At 40.4% G+C, this 18,547-nt stretch overlaps 1 protein-coding gene across 1 annotated transcript in view; it reads left to right on the top strand.

Moving 5' to 3' along the window:
- Nucleotides 1-18,547, top strand: part of LOC117530861 (protocadherin-15-like) — a 520,141-nt gene that overhangs the window by 495,969 nt on the left and 5,625 nt on the right. The window contains 4 exon segments of the mRNA XM_034193803.1: nt 434-455; nt 1,473-1,511; nt 4,902-4,975; nt 15,261-15,390. Coding sequence (XP_034049694.1) covers nt 434-455; nt 1,473-1,511; nt 4,902-4,975; nt 15,261-15,390 — 265 coding nt within the window.

The following is an 18,547-nucleotide window of genomic DNA, read 5'->3' as shown; positions in this document are numbered from 1 at the left end:
CTGACACTTTATCTGCATTGTCCTAGTCCACCTTGTTGTCCACTAACCTTTGGGGAGTCATACGTTCTCATCGAATTCAAACCAAAATTCAAGCCTGAAGCCTATAAATATTAATGGTTACTGTTTTGCACCCAAATGGGAGGCGAGTTCCTGCAATATAACTATATAAACAGATTTTTGTCGAAACAATTTCAGTGAGTGTATCCACATACACACACACACACACACACCTAATTGCTTTTGAGAGAAACTGGGTTAAATTCCACAAAACATGAAATGCTTCCAGCAGCCACTTTTATTTGGGCTTTAATTTAAACTGTTTCCTGCGCACTGTGGAGACCGCGCAGAAAAACGCTGACATGTCTTGAAGGGGATTTATGATGTTTCGGTTGTAATATTGGTTGGCGGTGTTCTTCTCTCTTTGATCTTTCAGCCGTGGATTTGGACAGCACGAGGTAGGTGACTTTCTCCGCTCGCATGCTGCCGCTGCATGTTGATGCCACATGTTGCTTTCACTGCTTCCTCTTCCGCTCTCTTTTAATTCTTTGCTTTTTGATGGAATGAAAATGTATTTTTGTTTCGGTAAGGCAGCATGTAATTGGTGGCAGTCTGACTATCTCTGTATTCTCTTTCTAAAACACTTTGAAATAAATAGTCAAAATCAGCCAAGTTTTTGGTCATCGTAAATCGAATTGAATCTATGTGTGACTATAAAAATATCAAGAGATATTAAAAAAGTGATCATTTAGTTTGGCTCCAAAGTTATTTCCAAAAAGTAGTACCAGTTTTTTTTTTTAAATAAAACTAAGACCTACACCATGCATAAACAGACCAGTGTCACAGACCGAACGGTCCCCCTAAAAATTGGTCCCTCCGATGACGCGGTTCACGGATTAACACCTTGTTTCTGCTTCAGACTGCGCTCCAGTCATCATCTATCTCAGCGACAGATATCTGAAGCTTTTGTACAACAATCATTTCCACATAAATTCAGCATTATTTCATCATAAAAGACGAGGGAAGCGTTCAGAGCACTGTGGCTAAACAAGCTGCTAGCTGATGCGTTCACTGTGCATCAGACATTTCAAAGTGTCATGGAATTTCACCTCGTTTCTGCTTTAAACAGCCTCACTTCTGCTTAAAACTGACTTTAGAATGATTTAAGAGGTTTTACCTTCATCATCTGATGGTTAATAATCTCATTAATCCATTTGATTGCTTTGGGTGAAGAGACTCCTTCTCAGACGTGCTGCTGTGGTCCGAAATGATGCACGCTCAGATGCAAAAGGCGGACCGATTTTCTAGGGACAGACCGTTCAGTCTCTGACACCAGATCGCCTACATTTTAGAAATATTTAATGAGGAACATCAAAAATTGATTTTGTGCATCCAAATGATCTTTGTAGCGTTCTGGCCAACAGCTAAATCCTTTCGTTTGTTTGTCATGTGCCACTTTTCTTTCCCTCTGGCAGACGCAACAACTTCTCAGACCTTCTCTGCTCAGGCCAGAGGTACTCTTTGTTTCCTCAGAGTTCTTTATTCTCAACAGACCTCATTCATGAATGTGTGATCACCTTTCTCTTAACTCGGTGAAAGTATTTAGAAAAAAAAATTGTAAATCTGATTACTGAGTGCACACTGGGTTAGTCGTGGACGTTATTTGTAGCGTAGTGATGTGTAGACAGTTATCCTGGAACTAGGAACATATCCATGTTTCCTGAATGTTCTTTTGTCAAGATGCCATGTGTAACTGGTGACAGGTCGTATTAAAGTAAACACTTACTGCAATGACCATATGTGGTCACGTTAGCAATTAGCATTAACCTTTGGTGGTCACATACTTATGATACCAATGGCTAACCATTAATGGACAACAAGCAGTAAGTCTTTTCTTCAGTACAGCTTGTCAATAGGCAAAATGTCACGTTGACAAACCATGGCACGATCCATACACAAAAAACAGTAATTCCAGAAAACTGTCATCAAACCATTGCACAACCAATAATCTGCAATAAGAATTTAAAAAACACAATTATTTGATTGGCCTTGAAGAAAATCCTATCCCCCTCTCTGTTTAACATATCTATTTTAAAAATCGACAGTGTGTAGTATTTAGCGGTGTTCCTAACTATCTGTTCATCTCCAACTATATTATAATAGCCAAGTGGCCTCTGTGTGTGTACGTGTACGTGTGTAACTTCAATCACGGAGAAACTGGGGAGAGCTGACATTTTCTGTTTGGTATGCTTATGTATTTTGGGTCAAGTATGAATGCTCTGAAAACAGAAAGTTGATAGGACTAATATTTTTGGAGAAATTAGCGATATTAGCTTAATTACCTGACAGTGAAAAATGGATGTTGTGCTGCAATGCACCATGGGAGTTCAGGATTTTGTGGTTTTAAATATTATTGTGTTACATGTTAGTTTAACAATGTTGTTAGTGTTATTGATTTGTGTTTTTGTAGTTCAGTTGGTTTAGTCATTTTAGTTAAGCGTTATGTTGCCATTACCATGAGTGAGAAGTGTAGTGTGTTTGATGTTTTCCGCCATCGTCTCTGTTTGTGGGTGTGTAAAAATTAAAGCACAATAAAAAGAAAAAACAAATGCTCTGCATGTGTGCATATGTGTGTATAACTTTGATAATGGACAAACTGGGGAGAGCTGACATTTTCTGTTTGGTATACTTATGTATTTTGGGTCAAGTATGAATGCTCTGAAAACAGAAAGTTGATAGAACTAATATTTTTGGAGAAATTAGCGATATTAGCTTAATTACCTGACAGTGAAAAATGGATGTTGTGCTGCAATGCACCATGGGAGTTCAGGGTTTTATGGTTTTAAATGTTATTGTGTTACATGTTAGTTTAACAATGTTGTTAGTGTTATTGATTTATTGTTTTTGTAGTTCAGTTGGTTTAGTCATTTTAGTTAAGTGTTATGTTGCCATTACCATGAGTGAGAAGTGTAGTGTGTTTGATGTTTTCTGCCACCGTCTCTGTTTGTGGGTGTGTAAAAATAAAAGCACAATAAAAAGAAAAAACAAATGCTCTGCGTGTGGGCATACGTGTGTATAACTTTGATCATAGACAAACTGGAGAGAGCTGACATTTGCTGTTTAGTATGCTTATGTATTTTGTGTCAAGGATGAAGACACTGCCAAAATGGAATGTTGATAAGACTAATATTTTTGGAGAAACTATGGATATTAGCTAACAACGCTTATCAATGAATGTAGATAGTTACATTCTGGACTTACATGCCATTCCAGCAAGGGGCATTAAACCATCTATTCAGTACTTTAATATTTCCCATAATCCCCCTGTGCTCCCCAGAATGCGCCACGGTGGCAGCAGATTTCCAGCATTTCAAAGTCATGTAAACAATGGCTAGCGAGGATGTGGATGGTGCCGATTCAGGGAGTTCACAAGCGATTATGATGATGACACGTTCTCCCAAGTTGAGAGGGTTATCTAGAAGACGTGTAGCACCTGTGATGAACTTCTACTGTGCCCCAATGTTGTCTTGTTGTCTGTACTTCACGAGGTGTGTTTACATTGTTCCCTGAACCGAAACTCTGCTGAAACCAACCTCTCGCGTGAGTGACGGACAGCGAGACGGCGCAAGATTCACAACTGTGAAACAGCAAATATATCAAAAGCGTGCGTGATTTTAATTAGTAAGTTCAATGCAAGTGCATAATATAATTGTAAAGACATTAAAAATACATGGATGACACAAGAAAGTGAAAACACTTATTTACATTGTGGTCCATTTAAAAATCAAATGATAAAATAGTAGTAAAAGTAAAATAAAATAATAATAATAATAATAATAATAATAATAATAATAATAATAATAATAATGGTGTGTGTATATTATAACAAGAACCTAAACAGCTTATAAATACATTAAAACAATAAAATAACATTTTTAAAAATTGCATAATTAACAGGAAGCAAAAGGGTTGAGTTCTTCTTAAAAGGTCTAAGGTTCTAAAAACATTCTGGACTCACATGCACTTCCAACTCATTATAAAAACTTTGCATAATATTTTACCACCCTTGAAAAATGTCAGCTAACTATTATATAAAGACTACCCAATCTGGAGCGTGTGGATCCCCACGGGCAACACGCTAGTTGGTGTATAAATTACCTGCAAGTTTAGAATGAATTAGTACTTCAACTCTACATGCAGGCTGCCACGTTGATACAGCAGCCCAAAAGGGCGTATGTAACGGAGGCCAGCAGGAGGCGCTGTGCATGTGTAGTTGGTAATCTTCACTCCCAACAGTTCGAAAGGATTCTCTGGTCTCAAGGCCAGAGCCCTGGGTTTTAGCCTTCTGGTTAGAGAGTCCGGCTCCCATGCCGAGGATCGTGAGTTCGCGTCCCGAGGGGAGTGAATGGGCGGAGTCAAAACAACACAATGCAGAGTGCAGCTGCTACACATACATATCTGCCTTTCACATCCTGCAGTGGTACCGTGGTTGCTGCTCTTTGCACACTGTCTATGGGTTGCTAGTAAAATTTGAGAACCCTCATTTTTGTGAAATGGAGGCTCATACATGTTGCTTATCAGCATGGATGCCAATCACCAAAGAAGAGAAAACATGAAGGGAAACAAAATTGTGACCGGGAACGTCATAATGCAGTCTGCAGTCTCACCACGAGAACACGCTAAATCCTACACGCTGTATCTATTTTTTTAATCTTTTTTCCTGTTTTCCTACCGTACGCTATCCTTCACAACTGACAAGTTGTAAAACTTTGAGAAAAAGGCAGCTTTGATGTGTCCTCACATTAAGTCTTCGTGAATGAGGTCGAGAGTGTGTTGGGTTTCGGGTGGTTGTGTTTGTATTTGCCCATTTCCTGTGTGTGCACAATGTTGTATTAATGCAACAGGAGTTATCGATGGAGTCAGGCATCGACCCCGGCCAAGACTACTACACGCAAGACTATTACAACTATGATCACGGGTGAGTGTGTATGTCTGTCCATCCGTACACTTTTTCCTGTACGTGCACACACAGTCTTCTTGGAGTGTTCCATCATTACCTGCACCAGTCGGAACAGCAGCCAGTCTGTCTCGTCTGTTCCACTTACACAATAATGGAGTCATGAGGTCACTGGACAGGCCTGTTTGGTGATGCCGATATCTACACAGAAGAATGAAGCTCCAAAACATGAGGGTCCTGGTTTTTTCTGTATATGTCTGAGACTTAGATGATAATCAGCAACCTCAGGCAGTGACTGGATGTCTTTGGTACTGGGTCTCTTCCAGTGGTGGGCACAGCTAACCAAAAAGTTAGCTTCGATAACCGCTAATCAGTTAACTTTTATAACGCTAAACCGATAACCCACTTAAAAAAATTTGCAGAAGCTACAGCTAACCACTAACTTTCAGTATTGTCTCTGGTACACTCTCAGCTACTGACAAGCCGGTTTTGATAGAGGTGGGCGGATCAATCCTAATATCAGTACCAACTCTGGTAGTGATATTGAATGATCCTTGTGTAAAAAGATCGATACTCAAGCGTTTTTTTCTCTCCCGTGTCACACAACATGGAGCAGCGCACCCTTGTATTGTGGTTTGTCAGCCCTCTACCTCAGGAGATTTTGTTTAAAGTTGTGTTGTGATTTTTTTTTTAAACAAAAATGTTGATTGTGATAATAAAGTATTATGTTGTCACGTACAATGTTTGGCAAAATTCTGTCCTAGGTCTTTTGGATCCTTTGGATCTATGAAGCTTAAATATGAAAAAGTATCGGTATCAGTATCAGCAATACTGTGCCTGTATTTACTTGGTATCAGATCAATACCAAAATTCACGGTATTGCCCACCTCTAGGCTTTGAGTTTAAGCACCTCCAAAGCTTCTGATTAGAATCAAAAACAATCACAAACCCAAGGAGTCAGCACTTCTGTCTTTGTGCACTCTGCCACCTGCTGTAAGGAAGAGTCATTACATTCACAGCATACAGCGGTCCAGACATGAAGCCGAAGTCCTCAAAAGGAAAGCAGGTTTGACTTATGGTTTTGTCTTATAAACCAAATTAATCCAGATCATTTAGCAACATTAATGTCAAGTCTGTCATTTGTACAAAGTGAAAATATAGCACATATATTTTAATTTTACAATAATGCACTAATTCTGAAGTTTTGAACATTAACACACACAGATGCCAAAAGACATTATGGGTGAATTTAGCCTCCGCTCATCACTGATTGGTTGATTCATTATATGTAAAAACCAAAACACGTTACTATAACGTGTGTGTTGGTTTTTACAAATAAACGTGTATTTGTAAAATGTTATGTTTTTCATTTGTAAAAACAAAAATGCATTTGCAAAACTGAAAATTCTGTTTAGGTTGTGATTCAGCAACAACCCTGTGATATAACCAGGCGCCATTCACACTGCCATCCAGTAGATGGCAGTGTTCTATGCATTTTGACCCATTTTCACCGTTACTATGCAAAACAAAAAAACGTTAGAGGACTAAATTAGCAGAACTAAATTTAGCAGAAGCTAATTGGTCCACTGATGGTTTTTGAAGTTAGCTGAAAAGCTAATCTACTAACAAAAATGTTACCTTTACTAATTAGCGGATTAACGGAATTGTGCCCACCACTGGTCTCTTCAGAGGGTCTTTGGGTACCTACCTTTAATCTCACTTTGCCTTATGATGTCACAAAACTCTAAATCCAAATTTAACTAAAACCTGTCAGTTTGACAGAGGTAAACATTGTTGACCAACATGTGCTCTTTGATAATTTACACTCACCAGGACTGTGTTTTCACATTGGTTGTGTATCACAAAGCTTTTTCTATAATCTACAGACTAATTTTCATAAAATTTGATGGAAGGGTGAGACACATCCAATAAAGAAGTAAATACATTGTTTGTGCAGATTTGGATCCAGGAGCACAGCCAGGAATTTGTTTGATTTATTTTCAGTTTTTCTTAATATTGTGAGATGAAGATTTTTTTTTATTTTATTTAGGTTTTCATCAGTTTCTTAATTCATAAAACAAGGCATATCTTTTCAAACATACCTATGATTGGTGAGATGAAAGCTAACCACTGTTTATGATAACTGCTACTATCAACTGTTACAGTTTTCTTTATTAGGGGCTGTAAATAGTTAAACACATCACAAGCATAAATGTTGCAGAAATTCAGTAATTTTTGGAAAACTTTCATTGGATGTTTGAAATATGGGTTTGGGTTTGGCAGAAGAATAAGCTTGACTGATTGCCCCTGTAATTAGATCCATGTTTTTATTTTTTAAAGAAACAAGAAAGAAACTCTTATTTCTGAATGCTTTACTTGCCCCCAGGTACTAATCAGTTCAATCAACTTCTCCTCCAAAAATCATGTTTTTCTCCAGCGTTGATTATAACACAATCACAGCTGAAGGAGCCACAGATCCACTCAGGTTTCAGTTATTAGACACAGAAACGGTCAGCTGGAATAGAACCTGATCCACACCAGAATCGACCACACGGACATGGAACCTAGTCTACAAAGTCTCACACCGGGTCGTAGTTGTTTTTAACCTCCACCAACAAAGTTGGAGGAGGTTGGAGTTGGAGGCCGCCCCGTGTGTGTGCGTGGCGTGCAATGGTGCCAAACGTATGGAACCAAATTTGCGCACTAAATGCAATGCAACACAAATGGGATAAATAATCCATGTCACGTGACATACAAAGCACCAATCAAATGACAAGGATCCACTCAACCGTAATATAATTTGCATTATACCTCAATCAAATGTGCCTCAGTCACTCTCATTTTTCTGTTATACATTTAATTACACCATCAAAATTGGACAAAAGTTCCAATTTTATGCCTGTTTTTGTGTATCTTCCAGTTATCAGTCTGAACCCAAGTGCCAGAAAGCAATGACAAATTGTGCATAACAGAGACAACCAATGTTCTGTGAAAATTATCTGAAAAAGAATTCAGAAACTGAAAAAGTTGAAAAAAATCAAAGCTGACAACACCAACAAAACCCCCAAAAACTGTGATTCAAGTGCATGAACTAAATAAATACTCTTGATATTTAATCATCTCTTCCCTTAAAAGCCACTTCTAACAGAACTTTGACCTTGACAATTTTTTCCAAGGTAAAATTTTGTGGAACTGGAAACTAGCGTTGGCGGCGGTTTGCGCTCCACAAGCGCCGCGCTCTTATTCTAGAAGTGAATGTCCCTGTGAAGACCTTTAGAGGTCAAACAAAACATTTAAAGCCTCAGAAATCTGTGGTTTTATTGAGCCTGATGTCGGCTCTGCCAACAGGTGCTTTTGTAGTCAAGCTGCGGGCCGGTGCGGCGCGTCGACACCATTGACCCGCCCCTAGCAGCAGCCGCCGCACAGCTTCACACATCCTGTGCTGCTGACACACAGGACGGCATAGTGTGAGCGTGCAGGCACTTCGGCTGTCTCATCCACGATAAAAACGACAGTATATTACCCACACCTGACATCAAAGCGAGACCTTCGAGGACTCATTTCACCTCTCCCTCACTCCGCGAGCCCGGGCTGCCATCTGTGATGCATTGTGTGAGTTATTTTTTATTTTATTTTAAGTCGCAGACTCCCAGGAGCCGGATTTCACACGCACGCCAACATGCAGCGGCACGGACGCACACGAATCCACAGCGAGCGCGTTCTCTTTTCATCACCGTCTCTCAGTCACTCTTACAGCGCACAGTCAAAAACGCTCCGTGGCGCCGTCGTGCATGAGCACCTCTAATTCTCTGTGAATGGTGTCACAGCGAAGTAGCAGCTAGTCAGACAATGGGCCAGCTGCTGGCGGCTCACAGCGGCATTCACAAAGTCTCCGTCTGAGTCTGTTTCAACACAGGAGCAACAAATCACACTTCGGAAGCCTCCGGGAGTGCGATTTAATCGCCGTATTAGCTGCATCTTAAAATGGTACTTTTCAAACTCAGAGAAAGTAGAAGTGAGACAATTATTCAATTAATCAGCAGAGAAAAATCTAATTATGTATTAAGAGTATGCCAAATTTTCATTGGCTCCTCTGATTTGAGACTTTAAACATCTCAGGTTAAGTCCACACTTGCACGGGTGTTTATGAAAATTGGGTATTTTCCGCTTAGATTTATTTTTAAAACTGTGTCCACACAAGCACCGTTTCAAAAAAGATCTCCATCCACATGAAAACAGATACATGTTGTCATAGGAACATGTCAAGAAGGAGCACTGAAACCGCTGGGAGGGAAAGCGTTTGTGGGTGCTCACTTTTACCACTTTTCCGCCAGAAAAAACCTGTTATATGAACATGGAGCCGAAGAATTAACAATAATGTACAGTGACGGGCCACTTTATTAGGTACACCTGTTCAATTGCTTGTCAACACAAATAACTAATCAGCCAATCAAATGGCAGCAACTCAATGCATTTAAGCACCTAGACGTGGTGAAGACAACTTGCTGAAGTTCAAACCGAGCATCAGAATAGGGAAGAAAGAGGATTTAAGTGACTTTGAACGCCAGTTGGTTGTTAGTTCCAGAAGGACTGGTCTGAGTATTTCAGAAAGTGCTGATCTACTGGGATTTTTACATACAACCATCTGTAGGATTTACAGAGAATGGTCGAAAAAGAAGCAACACTTGTGTAGATGAAAATGCCTTGTTGATTGATGTCAGAGGTCAGATGAGAATAGTCAGACTGGTTGAATGGGCGAGTGTGTGATGCTAACATGTCAGTATGGACCAAACATCTCTGAGGAATGTTTCCAACACCTTGTTGAATCTATGCCACAAAGAATTAAGACAATTCTGAAGGCAAAACCGGGTACTAAGACGATGTACCTAATAAAGTGGCCGCTGAGTGTAGCCAATTGTAAATTAAAGACAATAGATGTGTTTTAAGTCTGGATTTTAAGGACATGACAGAGGCAGACTGTTTTATATCAACTGGCAGATTATTCTTGAGAATGATCATCAAAATGTCCCGGCCTGCTGACTTCTTTTTCACTTGTAGGAGACAAAGCACTTCTCTATTACATAATTATATTGTTTTATTTCTAAATTGTCCTACAGTAATATAAATTAAAGTTTGGAAAAATCATTTTTTTTGGAATAAAGCAGGTATTTGGTTTAATATGTCAGATATTAACTCTAAGAGGGCTAAATATGAATAAAAGGCTGGTTTGCCTGCTGACTTATTTTTCACTTTTGGAAGACAAAGTACTCCATTACATAATTATATTGGTTTATTTCTAAATTGTCCTACAGTAATATAAATTAAAGTTTGGAAAAATCATTTTTTTTTTGAATAAAGCAGGTATTTGGTTTAATATGTCAGATATTAACTCTAAGAGGGCTAAATATGAATAAAAGGCTGGTTTGTCTGCTGACTTATTTTTCACTTTTGGAAGACAAAGTACTCCATTACATAATTATATTGGTTTATTTCTAAACTGTCCAACAATAATATAAATTAAAGTTTGGAAAAATCATTTTACACTTTTGGAATAAAGCAGGTATTTGATTTAATATGTCAAATATTAACTCTAAGAGGGCTAAATATGCGTAAAAGACTGGTTTGCCTGCTGACTTCTTTTTCACTTTTGGAAGACAAAGTACTCCTGCATTATATAATTATATTTCTAAATTGTCCTACAATAATATAAATTAAAGTTTGGAAAAATCATTTTACTGTTTTGGAATAAAGCAGGTATTTGGTTTAATATGTCAGATATTAACTCTAAGAGGGGCAAATATGTGTAAAAGACTGGTTTGCCTGCTGACTTCTTTTTCACTTTTGGAAGACAAAGTACTCCTGCATTACATAATTATATTTCTAAATTGTCCTTCAATAATCTAAATTAAAGTTTGGTAAAATCATTTTACACTTTTGGTATAAAGCCTATATTTGATTTATACGTCAAATATTAACTCAAAGAGGGACAAATGTTAGAAAAGTTGGGTTTGACTGTTAAAAACTGAAACCTTTGAACTAAAATGAATTTGATTATGTCTCCTTCTGTGGTGACAATTTTATACAAACAATAAATATTCAGTTGTTTAAAAAAAGATAGAGAATGAGGAAGAGAAAATGAATCCAGAAGGAGTACGAATATATTTGCAAACCTATTCCAGAGTTTATTTCTGTGAAACACACGCCAGTGTATATCATTACAGACTTTTGTGTCTTCATTAAGAGTTTGGAAAGATGATTTGCGACCTTTTGACCTTTTGTTTCATCTATGCTCTAAAGATGAGATCCAAATTGGATTTTCTCTGCATGTGGGAATATATCCATTTGCCACTGGCGTGATTCTGATTGGATTTTACACAGCTAAAGAAAATACCTTCAACAATTTGTTGCACAGGTCTGACGTTTAGATGCCTGTTTGAAAAAACAAAAATACAAAACCACAGGCAAACAACAATACAAGCCAAATTTTTGTTACCCTCTAGTCAGAGTGAAATCTGTGTGTGTGTGTGTGCCACAGAGAAATAAGGGATTAAATCTTGCTTTCTAAACTGGTTGTCGACATGGGTGAAGAGCAGACTGACTGTCGTCGGTTAGAGCACCCAAAGAACAAAATTCAGGATCAGAGAAATGTGATCAAAAAGGATTTCAGACGTCTTAGTCCAGGTGGACCGAAAAAGGTCAGAAAAACATTTGTGACTGGAGGGTTCGGTGTTTTGATCTAAAGAAACATTTCCCTACTGAGGTGCCCCTGAGCAAGGCTCTGAATCAGCTCAGACTGTCAGACTGTGCATCACCGGACTCAGTTGAGAGGGTGAACTAGTGGGCCGCCCCCCCCGCCCCCATGGTTTTAAGTCACGGAGTGGACCATTCTTCAGATGTCACAGTTAAAAAGTTAAGTAACAGTTTAAAATACAATTTCTTATATTAAATTATTACACAAAGACTAGCGAATAAAAATAGAATTTGTTAGCTTCATAAAAAAATTTACAAAATGAAATTCTTTATTTTCCTTTCTTCTTCTTTTTAAAGGAGGATGCCTTCATTGTTTGTGAGAGGGTAATAATAATGGCTTTATTTCAATAGCACTTTCAGGATAAATCCCACTCGGCAAGAGTTGGAAAAAGTCTCTCTTTTTTTATCTTGAGCTCAGTGGACTCCCTGCCACACACTCACTGATCTGAATGATCACATTTCATGGTCATTTCACTGATATTTCTTAATTATCCTGAGGTTGGACAATGACGTGTGCTGAGCGTCACTAGCTCAACACACATCAACTGTAGCAGAGCACAAAGTTATATAGAAGCTGTGCTTTTTAAACAGCCTTTGTGATCCCTCAGTTTTTCTCCACTCACATTTTGATTTCACCGACATCTGCGTCGAGAATTACACAATTACAACGATGGTCTGTACGGATCACAGATCAACTATAGGCCCAAACACCAATCACTAGTCATAATGTACAAAAATATACAGTTAACATTAACTGGTTAAAAACTCCCCATGTCTGAAAATTCCACAACTTCTCAATCAGTAACTACACCGGTGTAAGAGCCCCTTCACACATAGTACGAATAAGTACAAATCAAGGCGACTCACGGTGGAACAGCTTGTATGAGCGAATCACGTAAACATTGATGTGGTTACACATCACACAGCTGCTGTGAATAAATAAACAAATTAAAAAATAACAATATATGCTGCGACGGTTTTGTGCATGCAGGAACACAGTGCGAGCAGCTGCAGCATGTGTAACCACATCGCGCAGCTGCTGTGACAAAAAAAACCTTCTTGCCACCCATGGGATTCGAACCTGCAATTTCCAAAAGCTCTGATTGCCTACCAGAAACTTTACCACTGAGTTGCCATCGCTGTCCTGTAAAAGATGCAGGAAAATGCCTGATATCAAGAAGGACATGGATGTATTTAAGAAAAAATAAAACCACACACCATATACACCGCATTTTATTGAATCCCTCTTATCAAGCAGGCAATACAAGTATGAGCCGTCTGGTCCTCTGTAGATGGCCCATGGTCACAGACGTAGTCATGAAATGACATGAATGAGAAGCAGTGTATCCACATCTGCTGAACCCGGTGTGTCCGGCCCAACATGCATGTCTTGTGGACGGCGCACCGCAGGACAGACACCGCATCATGTGGTACAGAGCTCACCTGTGTGACATGATATTCAGATCCCCCGCTACGTGTTATGATCTGACGGTCTGGATCACCTGGGGTAGCCTGTCAATGTGCATGCGCTCACTGCAGCCCATTGCAACAGCGATATATGTTTGTATGTCCACGTGAGGACAACAAGCAAACACACGTGTCATAGTGGACAGTTGGTAGTTCATGTCCGTCCAAACACGGTATACGTTTTCCAGCCATGACATCCAGAACCACAGATCTCCGCAGCCGCCCCCGTCAGTGGATACACCTCGTCAGTGCAGCGCACACACCAATGTGTCACTCTGTCTGTTTGCAAAGCCACACTTGTGGGGGCACTTAGACAAATTTCACATCCAGCTCGACAGTGATCGTCTGCAGACTGTTGTCATGCTAACAGTGTGAATGGCCACACATTTTCTAAGTGCCAAGTGAGCGGTGTTAGATGTTTGTGTGTGTCACCTGGAATTTGGCCGACACCTGCCGTGAGAAGGTTCGATGGGCTCTCACAGCACAAACTCTGTCTTTCAGCCACTGGTGTGCACAAATAGTTGTAGCAACAGGTGTATGAGGTGTTGGAAGCAGCTACGATTTTACACGTATTGCATACGATTCCTGCTTCATGCGCAATTTGACCACATTCGTACTATGTATAAAGGGGCCCTTAGCAAAATACAGGCATGAAACAGTTCATTTTAGACATCTGTGACATAAGTAACAGAGGTTCTTATTTGGCTGTCTGCTGTTGAACATGTCTGTTTTGTGGGAGGCGTGTCTCACAGCAGAAGTCCAAATAAGAGCTACTGTGACATATACCACAGGTGTATAAAACAAATCGTTGTTTTACCAATGTTTTTTTGGGGTGGGGGGGGTGGCTGCATGGCATAACCTGCATTGTGTTTCAATCAACAGGCATAAACACCAATTATGTATGAGGCCAGCGTTTTATTTAATTATTTATTTAACAGATTAACAGATGCATCACATCAGCGTAGTTTTTGGCTATAAACTTGAATGTGTTTTTTTGATCCCCTTAAATTTAAGGTTAAAAAGAGCAGAAATGCAAGCAAAATGAAGTAATAGGGAAAAAAAATGTCTTTTTAAAATGCAATGTTTGCAACTGTTTGCAGTGTGTTCACGTAGTTGTGTGGGAGCGTTCACAAAGCAATGACTTGGTTTTTATATGACCCCCACCCTCCCTCACACACACACACACACACACACACACACACACACACACACACACACACACACACACACACACATACACACACACACACACACACACACATACACACACACACACACACACACACACACACCAATCCTATATTATTACATGACCGCCACGAACCACAAGGTGATTCCTGGGTCTTTACTGCCCCCAAGTGGCAACAAGAAGTCTGTTGAAGTGTTTTCATCAATTTGAGGAATCTGTCTGCTTCCAGTCACTCTCACAGTCTATTTGTCTCCCCAACACAACCGTCTCACCCTTGTTTCTCACCCAAAAATCTCCCCATTGCTTTACTTCACATAATGGAGAACAACTTAATCTGGCAACTTTTATTTGAAGAACTTCATTATGAAATGATGGATGGCAAGGACAGGTTTGGGCATAAATTGTTTCCAAGATCCGCCTTCTCCCCGGCTCCCTAAGTTTGCTGCTGCAAACAATGATGTGTTTTGTTGGCTGGTGTACACAGGCAGCGCTTCCAGCAACTGGCAACAAAGAGACAAAAGGAGAAAAAGTGATTCCAGTGTTTCCTGCTAACAAAACATCTCCTGGCAACAAAAATGCCCCTTTTTGTGATGAAAGCGGCTTTGCTTTAGCGAGTCATCAGACACTCTGTACTTATCACCGAGTGTCTAATGACTCGTGTTTAGCTTTAAGTGCTTCTGGATAAAGGCGTCAGACAGGCGCAACTATTTTCTTCAGGAAGCGGATGTGTTTGGCCTTATCTTCTATTTGGTTGGCGCCGTTGTAAAAAAGCGGTAACTTTGATGGTGTAAAGTTGATATCTGCAGTGATCAGATGCACTATCCAATCAGCAGCTACAACATGTGCACACTGACTGAGATTCCAAATAATTAAAACATGTTTGTGGATCCACCTCTCCAGGTATGAACTTCCTCAGTACGGCAGTCGCAGGAAGCTGATCTCGCCCACCGGGCTCTACGACGAATACGGGGAAGTTCTTGTCGATGATGACGGCAGCTACTACTACAGCCCACAGGAGTCTGACGGAGAGGTAAACGCAGCAAAAATAGCGTATTTTCCGGACTATAAGTCGCACTTTTTTACATGTTTTGGCCGGGGGTGCGACCTATACTCCGGTGCGACTTATAAATGAAAAATATACCGGTAGGATCTCAATTAATTTACTGTAACAAAACAATTTTACGTGACAGAGTCGATCTATGTTTTAAAATGGCCACCAGAAAAGGAAATGCAATGCATCATGGACACTGTAGTATGGCGGCCGTCCTATAAGTCACGCTGGTCGCGATAACCAATCAGAGAACAGAACGTTGGACGCGTATTCCACACCTCACCCACAGCGTGTGAAGCTGACGAATACGGTGCTTGCTGTTATTCCGGCATGGCGAACAGAACAGCTTCAACCCTTGGATATCAATGTGAGCAGAGTGTTTAAGTTGACGCTGAGAGCTGCGTGGGAGCACCGGGTGAGCGACGGCGGAGGATTAGTGTGTGCACTTGGAAGGAGCTGGCGTCGAAGATTGTGAATAGCGTTTGAAGCAGACGAACATGGTGTTTATTCCGGGACGGCTAACAAAACAGCTTCAACCCTTGGATATCAGTGTGAGCAGAGTTGACGCTGAGAGCTGCATGGGAGCACTGAGCGACGGCGGAGGATTAGCGTCTGCACTTGGAAGGAGCTGGATCGACAACGCTGGGTGGTCATGAGCTGCGCAGGTAGGTGCTGCATGGTTCGGCTCGCAATGTGGTCCGCAAAATACAAACATATCTGTAGGTAAAATGCAGCTCACGAGAGGGCACTCAAGGCTTGTGTGACTGTTCCTGCGACTTCTGACTACCATAGAAAAATAAAAATTTCAACGTTACTGATAACTTAAGACAACGGAGAAGGCCCGAAAAAATGCCACCAAAAAGAAAATCATACTCTGCAGATTGTAAGTTACGACTGGTGAAATATGCATCTGAAAACGGTAGCCGTCACAATATTATCATCTGAACTTTTCATGTTAAGTTAACATACCTGTATGTCCATGGGACTTATAGTCCAGTGCAACTTATTTATGGTTTATTTTTCTTTATAATGATAAAGTGGCTGGTGCGACTTATACTCCGGTGCGACTTATTTATGGTTTATTTTTCTTTATAATGGATAAAGTGGCTGGTGCGACTTATACTCCGGTGCGACTTATAGTCCGGAAAATACGGTACTGTCAAAAACATGTTTGGTTTTTAAATGCCCGTATGTGTAATCTGTCAATAGCAGTGATTTGGTTGTTCCCAATTTCATTCATAATGGTTTCAAATAAATGCTTGTTTTACATAAAGAATATTGCAGCTTCATAGAAAGAAATTCTTCTTATTGTTGTTTTTTAAAAGGAAGACTTCTTTTAATGTGTAAAATGGCAAAGTGAGAACTGAAGTGTTTGCTAAAGTCTGGCGAGTTTTTCTGGGTTGTTACTTCACTCGTGTTGTCGTATCACATAATAAAATTCACAAATTGTCAACATATTTTTGAAGCTGTTAATCTCGCACGTCAGTGTTGTAGCGATCAGGGTGAAACAGTGGTGCCAGCAGGTGGCATGCTTGTTTCCCAAAGACAAGGTCCCCAACTCGTGGTCAGTTTCATTTAAAAAATGATAATCTATAGTCGGCCACATTTCATAAAAGAAAATACAGACCTGTTAAATTTACATTTTAAAAAAAGGTAAAAAAAAAAAGAGGCAGTAAAAATGTGACTTTGGAAGAAGGTTACCACAAAATCTACAGATTTACCCAAAATCCACATCTTAATAATGAGATTATGACAATAAATTTGTTTTGTACCCAGAAATATTATGAATAATGAGATTTTGTAACAACCTTCTGTCAGTGAGAAGGAAATTATTATTGCTGTTGTTATTTATTAATTTAGTGTGTGTGTGTGTGTGTGTGTGTGTGTGTGTGTGTGTGTGTGTGTGTGTGTGTGTGTGTGTGTGTGTGTGTGTGTGTGTGTGTGTGTGTGTGTGTGTGTGTGTGTCGGCCCTGCAACCAACTGTCGGCCTGTTCAGGCTCCAACCTCCCATTTACAAAATGAATTAATGAATGTTCTTAAATAAGTTTTTACTTCTTTTTAAAAAAAGGTTTGTTTTTCATAATTGTTCAAGTGCAAAGCAGTGCCCCGAAAGACTGTTAGTTTACAGTCCTGTTGCATTTCTTGTATTTTGAAAAGGTCAACAAGGACCAATTAATAAATGAAAAACAACACAAGAAAGAAAGAAAAAGCCGAGCAGTGAGATTTGGGGGGTTGTGTTTGTTTGTGTTCGTACAGCTTTGAAAACGTGTCCCTTTGAATCAGCTAATGTGGTTTTGGGATTGTATCATGGCAACAGGTGTGGGGGCGCAGGAGGATGCAGATTCAAGCAGGCATATTTACTCCTCCCCATGCCCCCCCAAGAAAAACTGCAGGACCCCCCAAAACTGAGGGTGACAAAAATCAAGCAGCAGGAGGCACTGTGACCACGAACAAGGAGTCCCGCAGCTCGAGAGCAGCTTCCAGGTTCAAAGCCTTGCTGAGAGGGAGCGCAACGCTGCCCTCTGGTGGTAAACCTGCTGGACGGCCTCCAGCCATCCATGCGCCGTGGAACAAAGCCAGAGTGGAGCCGACAAAAGAGGAGAGAGGAGGTGGAGACATTCTGGAGGAAAGAGGGAGGGAGGGACTGGAAGAGGGCCATCAGAGAAGGAGGAATGAAGTGGGAGAACAAGGACAATGGAGAGGAAGATGGGGAGGAGGGGAGAAGGCAAGAGGAGCAAGAGAAATTTGGGGAAAAGCCAACAGAAATGGGACATTAAATAATGGGATGATAAATGGAGGAGGAGGAGAAAGAAGAGAGGTGACGGACTACAGAGGAGATCTTCCTGGCTTCTCCTTCTCGGACCACTCCGCCGGCCTGGATGGGGGAGTGGTCATCGATTGGAGCTATTTAGAAACGTCCACTGATGACCACCAGTCTCCGGTGATGAAACAAAAGCTCAATGAGGCGCTCAGCCTCATCTCCCTCAACAGGAGAACGCTAGGGCCCGCAAGAGTGGGACACAATAACTGGGGAGGTGAGGAACTCTGGGATGAAGAAGGGAACAGGCAAGAGATGTACGGCTACATCGGAGATAGGAGTGTTTCTGTGTCAGTGCCAGAGAGGTCCCAGAACGCC

This window comes from Thalassophryne amazonica, chromosome 18 (genome assembly GCF_902500255.1).
Source record: "Thalassophryne amazonica chromosome 18, fThaAma1.1, whole genome shotgun sequence".
Classification (NCBI taxonomy): domain Eukaryota; kingdom Metazoa; phylum Chordata; class Actinopteri; order Batrachoidiformes; family Batrachoididae; genus Thalassophryne; species Thalassophryne amazonica.
This window is presented reverse-complemented; position numbering and strand designations above follow the sequence as displayed.